The following is a 12,434-nucleotide window of genomic DNA, read 5'->3' on the forward strand; positions in this document are numbered from 1 at the left end:
AATATTCATGAAACAAAAAATTTTGTTCCATTAATTTTCAGGAACCCAAAATATATTATGAACTCATTCAAATGCAAAGAATTAAAATTTTTGAGGTTTGTAGTTTGATTTTTATAACGAGAAATGTAATATTTTTGCTTCTTATTTTTTCGCCATCTTTTCAGTTCAGAATTATTTGCTGTATTCAGGTAACTGTTGGAATTTCTGCATGTTGCGTTTTTTCGAGCAAACCACAAGATTGAAAGGAATAACAAGAGTTTTGATATGAAATCATTCAGCAATTTTAAATGGAAATTCACCAATGCATTACAGAGTACTTAATTGTTCAGCGCAATTCACAGAAAGAAAGGAGGAAAAAGAAGAAGCTTACACTCATGGGATAATGCAACAGGTTTCTGTGATATGATCCGGAAGATGAATAAGGAAAAGGCAGAAAGAAATTTTAGATGCATAATGTGGATCGACAGAAAAAGGAAAGAGAAAGATGGGCAAAGAAGAGAAAACGAAAGATAATGGAGAATTGGGACGAACTCACAGAACGGGTACTTCTCTGAACGGCTGCACATAGATACCACACTTATTATACACACTATTGTTTAGCTTTGTACGGGAAGGAACGAAGATGAGCATTAAGAAAAAGAGGAGGAGGAAAAGGCATCGAACGAATGCTGAAAGATTGCAGAAGTAGAAGTAGTATCTGATGAAAGAAACGATAAGGATGAACACGAAAGGGAAGAGGAAGAGGAAAGAAAAAGGAGGGAAAGTTGGGGAAAAAATCTTTGAAAGGAGATTTAAATATTTCTGGCATTTTTTTACTCGAAACAGAAAGGAGATCATTAAAAACTGGATTTATGAGTAAACAAGCACATGTGAATATATAGGATTATATATTAATTTATTTTTGAACGTGGAATTGGACGAAGGGCCCAGAAAGCAGATGAAGTGAAACAAAGTTAGCAGCCCTATGGTATTGCACAGCGTTTCTTTGCAAGTCTCTCCCAATTGTAATAAGCCATCTTCAGAGCGAATAACAACATTTCTTACAATATTAGATTCCAGTGAAATGGTGCTTAAAACATCAGACGATATGATACTATTGGAAGCAGAACAGGTTAAACATGCGGATATTGACAAATAACACAGCTTTATCATGCTTCTTTTTGCAAGCAATGGTGAAGCATTCGCGGAACAGAGCAAATGAGTATTTTGAAGGCAACGTATCGATTTGATGCAGCGGATAGCAGGTTTATTCCACAGCATATTGACGAAGAAGGCATTATTCACTGTGGTGGAGCTGTTGAGAAGGAGAATTGCTGAGCTGATTGTGCTGTTGTCTGAACACAGTTCAAATATATCGATATTTTGTGATTTTTCATTGTCTGCAAAAGCGAAGAAATTGATCGGTGAGAGGCTAACAGCTTCAGCAGCAATAAAAAATAACATCGAGATAAGATTGGAAACAATCCCTTGCTCCCATAAGTCATAATTTCTTTATATTGCAAGGAAGTTTAATAATGATATGCAATAAATCCGATTTTGAAGAGAAACATTTGCATCGATGCAATTATCAAGAGAGAAAAGTGTGAAATGATAACTTTCCCATGAGCAAATTTATTTTCTTGGGAAAAAAGATAAAAAAAAAAAATTATTATCAAGCCTTTTCAATTTCTCATTTGGAAGCAATCATTGCCCTATCAATTTTTCTTTTTTTTAAAAAAAAAAATGCAATCATTATTCATTCAAATAGATAAAAATGTAAATAAAATGTGTTTTTAAAATCCATAAAATTTAAAAAAAAAAACAGATGCTAATATGAATTCTTTGCGAATATTGAATGAACTGATATTAAACAAACAAAAAAACACAATCATTCGGAAATAAAAATTTTGATGTAAACACTTCTGCTATGGAATTATAAACAGTTGAAGAGTTTGCTAAAGTTGATTTTACACAAATTTGTTCCCATTATCACCGAAATATCGCAAATAAATGTTAAAAGCAGAAAAAAATAAACTTGAAGCAACAAAAAAAGGAACAGAAACCGGGGGGAAAATTACCTTTTCACAAAGTCTCAGGTATTCTCTTTTGAATAAGTCAAAAATGTTATCAGCAATTCAAAATGAAAAAATTGCCAATAGGCAAAAAAGGATTTTCCGAATTCGTTAAATTGAGTCATTCGTTTCTTTCCCCGTGCTATCTTTAAGCGCAGTTGATGCATCTCCCAAAGAAAGACAGCTTCAAAAAACAAAATTCACAGTCCTCCAATCGACTGGGCGAAATCACAAAAAGCTATCAAATAAACAACAGATCAATCATCACATATTGCTAACATTAATAAAAAAATTCATGCAAACTTTCAAGTGAAAGCATCCAAAACTTCAGAATAGCCAACAAGACTTGGTTCGATGTTAAGTTGCGCAAGAAACATCCCCATCGAAAACGGCGCGTCATCCTCCTCTTTCGTTCCTTCTTTTCCAGTTTCTTTCCCTTCCCCTTCCTCCGCATTTGCTTCTTCAAGTCCGCCTTCTTCTCCTTCAAAAAATCTGTCATTTTCGTCTTCTTCGTAATTGCTTCCTTCGCCTTCTTCCTTTCCTCCTGCTTCCTCTCTGATTTTCTCGCTGCAACTTATGAATGATCTCCTTTTTCCATTGTCTTTCCATGTCTTTCCGTGTGAGCTCTCCTTTTTATCAAAATCGTCGAATCCAAACCCGAATCCGAATCCGAACCCAAATCCTTCTTCTTCGTTCCGCTCTCTTTCTGCCTTCAGCACTTTCATCTGTTTGTAATGCTCCTCTGCTTGAGGCAACAGCAGCTCCAGCAGCTCCACTGTCACTTTCTTCCATTTCTCGCACAAGCCGTTAAGTTCAGCAAGTCGGGCCTCGTTTGTTGTACTCGAAGAAGAAAATCCCCCTTTTGACTCTTTGTCATCTTTCTTCTCATTTCTTCCTTTCTCTTCAGCTTTTGTTTCTCCACAGTTCGTCTCATTTTCACTTTTTTCTTCCTTTTTCTTTTCTTCTGACGAGGCATGAGCTTTGTTCAAAGTTTCCGCTCTCTTTATCAGCGCAGAAAACTGAGAATAAGGATTAGTTGCAGCTGGGGACGAAAACGCTGAACTTCTTCCTATTCCAGTTTTCATGGTAGTCGATACTGTTTTCTGAGAAAAACGATTTGTCAGCCTTGGCATAGATGTTTTCTTGGAGTCAACGGTTTGTTGTGCAGTTTGCTTTTCCAATTCCGATATGTTCAAAGAAAACGTTGGAAATAAGGGGAAAGTGAACGGAGGAAGCTTCGGAACTTTTAGTTCATTAATTGGAGATTCATCAGGTTCTGTTGGAAGAGGTAAAAAGTTTGGGGGCACTCCAAGGAGATTCGTTAACAATTCACATTTGATGGCTGGATAGGACAGCTTTTCCTGCAAAGGGCTTGTAGGCGACTGTCCAATAGATGATGCTGTGTTTGCTCCAGAATCAGTCTCAATAATTTTTCTGGGGCTTTTGAACCCAGTGGACCTTCTGATTCCTTGTGCATTTGGTGTGCTTAGATGCATGGTTGGACGTAAAGACCGCGATAAAGGCACAGACGTCAACGACTTTCGAAAACTTGGTTGTTTCATCGCAAAAGCTTCGTACCCAGGGAGTACAAATGGTTCTTTATCAAATGTCACTTTGTTCCAGTCTGCTCCCCAAACAAATTCTTTTGGACCCAGCTTCGTCATTATGCTTTCCACACAAACATCTCCTTTTGAAGCTAAAAATGTCAAATCCTCCTCGCTTATCCCTTTCTCTTTCAGCAAAGCTTCCTTTAGCACCGGATGATCTTCACTCGAAAGAGCTACATTAACGCTTTCAAAACCTTTGTTTTCCATTTTAGAAACAAATAAAAATTGGAGAACAAATCCCATAATATAAAAAAGAACTATTCATGCAATTGGAAAGTTTGTTTCCAATGTGAAACAAAAATATAAAAATAGAATTTATAAAATTAATGTATTCAAAAAAAATTGATTTTTGTCAATCAGAGTTTGTGCTGAGTATTTGTCTTTTATGATAGAAATATTTCATGAATAAAATAAAACAAACTATGTATGTCTTTTGCTTTATTCACTCAAAACAGTGCAAAATAATTCAATAGGTGTCTATGTTTTGGTTTGAAAATCATATTTGAAAGGTGTTTTCATGTGCACGTTTTTTTCTGTTTTTTTTTTTTTTTTCACACAAAACTTTCTGTTCAATAATTTCGATTGAATATTAACAAATGAACACTGAAAAATGAAAAGGCTTATTAAAAACATCTTCATCTTTATTCATTCGAATACATTTGTTTTTAAAAAAAGGTTTTGATGAAATTTTCAAAAAAAAATACAAAATCTTTACACAATGACAAAAACGTTTAAAAATCAACACACCAAAAAAAAAAAAAACATATTAAAAAAAATATTATCAAGTATATTTGACGGTTTTTCTTCAACAAACCTCATGATTCAAGACACTGTGTTTAATGTTCTCAGATTATTATTGTCAATAAAAAAATTTAATTTGTTGTTGTTTCGTTTCAAGATATTGTGATTTGGATTCCGAATTCCCATATTTTCTTTCATGAAAAAATCAAAACAGTTTCATGCGTTATTCAAAAATATCTGGCTAATATTTTTTGCTGCTATTTGCATTCCATTAGATCTAGAGATCCATACTGTGGGAAATGTTACTTCATTCAAACAAAAAACAGAAATATTAACTTGGATAAGTTTGCTTAATTCGAGCTTTTGCGCAGAGAATCTGGTTTTTATAAATAATGGCATTCAGAATAGTATAAAATCTCAAGGCAATGAACATATAGAATTGCGCAATTGCGAGATTACAGGGCAGAGAATTGGATGGAAATATTTTGCAAGAACAGACGGCAATGTCCGATGCTTCAATTTCTCTCTTACACAAGAATCCACAAACCCCCGACAAAGATTTTTATTATTTCAATTTATTGGAAATTGCGGAGCTATAGATATCAGAAAAGGGGTGTTTGAAGGGATAAATCAAGAATATAACTCACCTTTTTTGTTTTCTGGCCAATTAGCATCGGGGCGCATAATCTGTTCGCAATTCAGCAACATCACAACAAATCAAAAGCAAATAACAGGAGAGAAAAACGCACACACATATACTGGACCAGAATGCAAAAGTAATTCGATTTTATCATTTGAACTTTCGAACAATTTATTTAATAATTCTCAATATGAGTATAGCGCGTTTGCTTATAATCTGTGCATTACGAAAAATAATTTTGATTGCTTCAACTGTACTTCGAATGGAGCAAAGATGGGTTCTGGATTTTACCATTTAGAGGGTTCTTGTGGCTGTGAAATCAGAAATCCTTGTTTAAAGGGAAGATTTTGGGCTTTTACATTCTCTAATGTGAGTATGCGGGATATGGGAGTTGGCTTGATAACATGGCATGGAAGAAGCGGAAGCTTGCTTTGCATTTCCGACTGTCAATTTTCGGGATGCAATTCAAGAGATTGCGGAGCGTGCTTGCGCGCAGACAATGTACCAATGCTGGAGATAAGCAACGTTTCATTTGTAAACATCACGACAGATCGGCCATTTGAAGGAAGAGGAGGAGCTGTATTTGCGACTGGAAAGGAGTTAAGTGTGACTGTGAACCAATGTGTATTTTCAGAATGCTTCAGCTGGGGAAGCATGCGGGGTGGAGCAGCTGAATTCGATGTATCTTTTGGAGAGACAAAACTTGTCGAGTGCCAATTTTTAAAATGTCACGTGAATGCTTCACTCAACAATGATGGGAACATTACAGAGAAGAAAAAACTTGAATTTTTCGGCGGAGGAGGTGGAGCGTTTTTTGAGTGTTTTGAAAACGTTTGGGAAATTTACATATTTGCTTGTTATTTTGCCAATTGCACAAGTTCACTGAGAGGTGGTGCGTTATATTTTGATAAGGAAGATAACGGAATCGGGCAAGTTACCATCAGCAGCTCAACTTTTATAGGATGCACCTCACTGTTTCATCACGGAGACGACATATTTTGGGGTCCAGGTTCCAAGCGGGGATTAAAAGTGGTGAATTGCATGTCTCAGACAACCAAAGGCAAGGCCAGGAGGGTTGATGTGTGGTATCCGTTTGAGAAAGGTTGGGCTTCTCTTGTTGATGAAATTGCATATGTGAGTGCATCAGGTGCAGATTCAGCTGACTGCGGTGGGAGCGAAGTGACATCGTGCCTTACACTTTCGTATGTTCTTTCTACACTGCTTTCTTCAACAAACGTGAGCCGAGTGATACTTGTCGGAGAAAGGCAGGAAAAACAGAGAAGCAAAATTACCCTTTCTCAGGAGATAAAGATAGGAAGCATTAACAGCAAGACGATACAGCCAATGAACGTCAGTGTGGAACCGTGGGGGGGATTTGATGTGATCAATTGCACACTGAGTGTGGAAAACGTGGAGTTTGATATCATTGACCTTGAAGGGGACCTGTTTTTCGTGAAAGAATCGAATGGAAAACTTTTTTTAACAAATATTACGACGCGATATTCAGGAGGATTTGGACCTTTTGTGTATGTGTTTGTACGGTTTTTTGGATGCACTTTGAACATGGATTCATGTGTAATTAATATGTACAGTCTATCAAACGAGCCGATTATCATAGATGAAACTTTGCCTTCATCGCTGTCAACAAGGAGTGTGACAATGAATAATGTAATTGTTGCAAATATCAGCACAAGCAAAGTTAACAAGGCAGTGATAAACATTCCAACTTTCACTCAACTGGAATTGAGCAACTGCTCCTTTAACAAATTGCCATCTATGAATTGTACCACAGGCGGTGCAATGCGAATTGATATTGCTGCATCAGGAGAAACAAACATAGTTGATTCGAACTTCTCTCAATGCTCTGTCACTTCCAATTCACTTGTAACACAGGGAGGCGGAATATTCATGAAGTACAATTCAAATGGAATTGTTAAGCTGAAGGGATTGAAATTCATGAATAATAACGCAACTGTGGGAAAGGATATATTTGTGGAATGTTCATCTCTTGAGGATATACTGGTAGATGATGCATTTGGATTTGCATTGGATTTAGCAATTGATGAAAGAACAAACAGTCTATTTGGGAAGGACTCGACCGCTCACACAAGCGACACAGACCTATACGATCTTCTTCCGCCCTTTGAAGAGGTACACATTTCAAGCAATGGGACAAACTTTCTGATGTGCGGCACAGACGTTCATCCGTGTCTCACGGTTGAATACGGATTCGGGCATGTGGAATGGAGCTTTCCTTCGGGAAGTGGAGGAGTCGGTGCGCTGATGTTTGGAATGTATGGAGTTAATTCTAAAAACAAAGTTTTGGAAGTAAATGGAAGGGAGATGGCAATGGAAGGAATGGGAAGGGATTCCAGCATGGTTTCGTTTAGTTCAGATTCTATCGAACCAGGGATAATTATTAGCAATAGCACACTGGAGATAATGGACGTGGAATTTGTAATAAAAGAAGGAATCACCAATCTGATAGAAGTGTATTCAGGTACTGAGCTGATTATAACTGGATTCTCTGCGTTAACTACAACTACAGGTGTAGAATGTGAATGCACGATCTTTATGAGTGGAGGACTGGTGAGTCTGAGCAGTTCGTTGTTTCGCAGCATCTTTTCACACAAGTCAGTGCTTTTTATTAGCGAGCAAATGAATGGAGACCCATTTCAAGTGGAGATATCCGATGTGCTATTTGGTTCTTGCAACAGCACAACAATGGCAGGTGGAGTTTTCGTTCCTGGAAGTTTTGAAGGAGAGATAATAATGAATAGCACCAACCTTTCGCGTATTTTGTGTTCGAATGGAACAAAAGGCGGAGCTGTTTTTGTGAATGTGACAGGCGGTACCTCAGTAAAGTTTACAAATTGTAACTTTTCGGAAAATGCACTTCCATCAACAATCGCTTATGGAGGTGGCTTGTATATGAGCATAATGAATGAATCAGGATGGGCTCTGGAAGATCCGGAATTTGACTTAAATCAGGCAATGTATGGAGCTCAATTGTTTCTGTTTTGTAGATCATTACGCCGTGTTGTAAATGAAACATCTGTTCGATTTGTAGTTGATAACAATTCAACACTTCAGATAAGTGACATGATGGGAATGGATTTATCAGGGCTTCCAGATCCGATCGATTTGAGAGAAGTACTAAACCCAATTGTGCCAAACCGCTGTGAGACGTATCTGTCGTGGGATATGGGAAAAGACGCAAGTACATGCGGAGACGCTGCAGCACCATGCCGTACTCTGCACTTTACAACGAGAGTATTATTGTCTTCGTGCGCTCCAGCAAGAGTTGTTATGGCAGGACGTAGCGTACTTGAGTCTGCAGCTGTACTTACAAACATGAGCATGCAAAGTGTTTCAGACGAACACTCCATTGTTTCTATCTGGAAGGATGAACACGCGTTCGCCTCTGATACAGCCATTGCATTTGATGGAGAGTGCAGCGTAGAGCAAGTGGCTTTTCAGCTTCCAGTCAACATCTCTTCGACAACAAAAAATATGTTATATTCGAGGAGTGGTGCATTTGAATTAAGTAACTGCACATTTACGCTTGAAGGACAAGACGTTATAGATTACTGTATAATAGGTGTTGCTCTAGGATCATTCTGTATTCAAAAGTGCGTAATATCCGAAATGATACTTGGTGACAACTTTTTAAGAATATACTCAGGCATATCAGAATCAAGAGTGTTTAGCTGTAACTTCACAGACATTGTGACAGAGAATGTTTCATTGATTACATATTCAACATTGGGAGCATCTAGCTGGAAGTCAACTTCAACATCAACTGAAGGTTTCACTCAAGGAATTCATACAAATAAAGAAATTCCTTCGATTTCTCTTCGTTTCGGTAGAAATGCAGCTGATAAAGTAATGTTAATAAACGACACTACATTTACAAACATCAGTCAGCATTCAGCCTCCAGTGCGGTTGTTGATTTAGCAGAAATAAGTTACAGCTCGGTTGACATCGAGCTTTGCAATTTTACGGATTGCGATTCGCTTTCGTCGCAACATGGAGGAGCGCTGTTTGCAACTGTCAACAGCGTGGCAGCAATCACAATGAAAATGGCTCATATACGATTAAGTTATTGCACTACATCAGAAGTTGATGGGAAAGGAGGAGGGTTGCATTTAATCTTCGAACATTTCAGCGGACAAAATATGATGGGGAATTCAGACGTGGAATTTTCAGGGTTTTATTTCGATGGAAACAAGGCTTGCTATGGAAAAGATCTGTATGTTGAAGCAAACAATCCAGAAAGCGTGATGCCACATATAGTAGTGACGCTTCTTGAACAGTACGACTACAACGATACAAACTGGTGTGTTTTTAACACTTCTTCAGCTCAATACATCGATGAATACACGCCTTTGTTGGTATTCAGAGTAAGTAAGGCTGTGGCAGATGCGGCAGGAGCAGACACTAAAGCTTGTGGAAAGGAAAATAATCCGTGCTGCACACTGAAGCATGCGCTGAACAGACTGAAACCTGCAGAAGACGAACCTCCGGCGAGTGAGGGGCAGTTCTACAAGACGGAGTTGACGGTGGATCTGACATCTGATATGAATCTATCAGAGAGCGTTCAATTGACCTCCACAAAGATAGACGGAATTAATGCGGGAAGCGGAGGAATCGTGTTTTTGACGGGTGCTGGTGTGGGTGCCGAGTGGATTATGTGTGCAGTTGTTGCAGAGTTCTCAAAGCTGAAGTTTTCTTTTGAGGCTGATGCAGACTTTGAGACGAAAACGTTTATTGCGTTTGAAGGAGGAAGGCCGAAAAGCTGCCTGACGCTTCGTTCGTGTGAAGTGGTTGGGCGACCATCGGCTGCTGATGGAGCAATGTTTATGGGAGGAGCGCTGGTTCGAGCAATGTCTGGAGCGCTGGTGGTGGAAGGATGCACTTTCAATTCCCTTCGGACAAAAAACACTCTGTTTGATTGTACTGGCGCTAATGTTGTATCAGTAAAGTCCTCTTCGTTTCGTTCACTGGCTGTTAAGCTGCCTGTTTTTCGGGGAGGTATTGGAGGTTCATCTGTGTCGCTGGCTGAATGCAATTTCAGAAATGTGAGTGTTGTGCATGACGAAGGAAGCGCAAGTGCTGTGCCGCTTGTTGCTGAGATTGCAGATGCAAGGAACTTCAGTATGCAGTCTGTGACCTGCTCTGAATGCAAAGTTGAAGCTAATGAAGGAACGTATGCTGCATTTTCTGCTTCACATTTTTTATTGGAAAACTGTGAATTTAATGAAAAAGTCTCTTCGTCTTCAAATGCAAAGAAAGTTTCATCTTCTTCAACGTTATTAACATCTTCATTTTTGTTTACTCAATTGCTTAATGAAGACCAGTGGTTCATTCCAGAACAAGTGTGCACTTGGAACGGCTCGATGATTTGTGCAAGATCTGGCGAAGGAACACTCAAAAACACAACATTTTCAAACTCGCCATATGGAGCACTGTCCGTAAGGGAGAGCAACGTTAATCTTCAGGAGATGAATTTTTCTTTGAACAAACCGAAGGAATTTGGAACGAACACAGCTGCCAGGCGGAATGTTCTGTGCCATTCGTCAGCAATTCATCTGGACACCACTGCCGAGTGGGAGAGGAGCAGCGATGGACAGCGTGAGGGTCAGCCGCGCTTTATCTCGATGTGGTTTTGGGAGGACAACTGCACCACGCAGGCTGGAGAAAGTCTCGATTCGTGCAATCTTTTCCAGCCGTTTCTGCAGTCTGTAAAGTCGAACATTTCAGAAAAGAAGATGAATCTTTCCTTCAACGGGACAGACTTCTTTCCGTGCCAGTTGGGATTCAAGGTGAGCATTGTGCGAAATGGAAACATCTGGAAAGAAGAAACATTCGAAATGGATACAATTCATAACGAGACAAGTGCCAATGGATCATTTGACCTTTCGTTTTTGGAGCAATCATATACTTCTGATGAAATTAAACTGAGTTTAACGTCTACAGCAAATGACAATGGCATTTGCGGCAGCAGCAAAATTGGAACCACGCAAATGCTGAGCATTGGGAAGGGATTCGGCAATGACCCATCAGACGAGGATGGGAATAAGGAGTCTCCTGAAGGTGATGCAGAAGCAATGAAAAGGAAAGCGACTGCTGTGACAGTTGTCTGCTTTGCACTGACTGGAATGTTTCTGGTTTTGTCTGTTTTGCTGACGCTGTATCTGCTTCGGATGGCAAACAGCACAAAAAAGATGGCACAACAACTTCAAGAGAAAAGTGGTCCGAAGAAAAAGAAAAAGAAAAAGAAGAAAAGAATAACAATAAGCAGCGATGGGGAAAAAGAAAAAGAAAAAGGAGCAATTTTAAAATACGAGGAGCTTCGAAATGAGGATAGCAGAATGCTTCCTTCAGCTTCTTCTTCAGTTTCGTCTTCTTTGAAATACACAATGACTTCATCGCCTTACGACACACAGCATTTTACTTGAACTGCACAATGTTGAAGTCAAATGTTTATGTATTTGAATATGTATTTGAATATGCATTCACCAAATTTGTCTTCTGTTTTGAACTCCTCTTCTCTGTGTTACTGAAAATTTAAGTGAACATTTCATTTCCAACAGCAAGATTATTATAAACCATAAACAGTTTAAATAAAATTATTACAGAAAAATCTCATTTTATTCTTGCTTTTTACAATTAATAAACATCAATATTAGCATTTCACCCATTTCATTTATGTATTTTTTATAATAATTTCAATCTTATTTTTTCACAAGTTAGCTATTAATATTTTCTTTAATCAATCATTATTTATTTATTTATTATCGTTTTAAATATTATATCTTCACATTTATTTCAGCCGAATAAGAAACAACTCGACTATTCATATTCTGTTTGTGATAGAAACAATTTCATAATATTTTTTGTTTTTAATGAATTATTATGTATTAGCACTTCTTTAGTTTGTTTTTATTATTGATTTTGTTTTCATTTATGAAAACTTTCTCCTTTAATTGCTTAAAATATCATGTCATTGAAATTTGTTTCAACAAATAGGTGTCATTTAAATATTACTCAAACTTTTAAGTATTGTTATCACATTAACAAACATGCTTTCAATCATTTATAGAGAGTTTTTTTTTATAAAGTTATTTTTAAATGTTTAATTTCGAAAAATTATTCTTTTTAATCAGATGAAATCATTTGAATTTGAAATTGCGAATATTACCGTGATTTATTTATTGATTTTCAATAAAAATAAAAACAAAAATTAATATTATTAAAGAAAAAAGAAGATTACAGTTCATTTTGGAAAAAAATGCATGAAGAAAATATTTCAGTTGATAAATTCAACGGACTCATTTCTGTGCGAAATATTTAAAAGAAACAATGAATTGCTTTTCTTTTCATTTTTTATG

At 37.5% G+C, this 12,434-nt stretch overlaps 2 protein-coding genes across 2 annotated transcripts; one reads left to right on the forward strand and one right to left on the reverse strand.

The window, feature by feature from the left end:
- Positions 1–2,356: 2,356 nt before the first annotated feature.
- On the reverse strand, positions 2,357–3,865 carry MONOS_2036 (uncharacterized protein; the record flags this gene model as incomplete). The annotated part of the gene is made up of 1 exon (XM_067871929.1): positions 2,357–3,865. One exon carries the CDS (start codon positions 3,863–3,865, stop codon positions 2,357–2,359), a length of 1,509 nt encoding a protein of 502 aa, XP_067733630.1.
- Positions 3,866–4,583: 718 nt separating this feature from the next.
- On the forward strand, positions 4,584–12,141 carry MONOS_2037 (uncharacterized protein). The gene has a single exon (XM_067871930.1). It carries the CDS (start codon positions 4,596–4,598, stop codon positions 11,499–11,501), a length of 6,906 nt encoding a protein of 2,301 aa, XP_067733631.1. The 5' UTR covers positions 4,584–4,595; the 3' UTR covers positions 11,502–12,141.
- Positions 12,142–12,434: the final 293 nt, after the last annotated feature.

This window comes from Monocercomonoides exilis, assembly GCF_001643675.1.
Source record: "Monocercomonoides exilis strain PA203 chromosome Unknown scaffold7-2047599, whole genome shotgun sequence".
NCBI lineage: Eukaryota > Preaxostyla > Oxymonadida > Polymastigidae > Monocercomonoides > Monocercomonoides exilis.

Coding starts and splice junctions, on each gene's coding strand:
- MONOS_2037 (XM_067871930.1), top strand. CDS start 4,596: ATGAAAAAATCAAAACAGTTTCATGCGTTATTCAAAAATATCTGGCTA.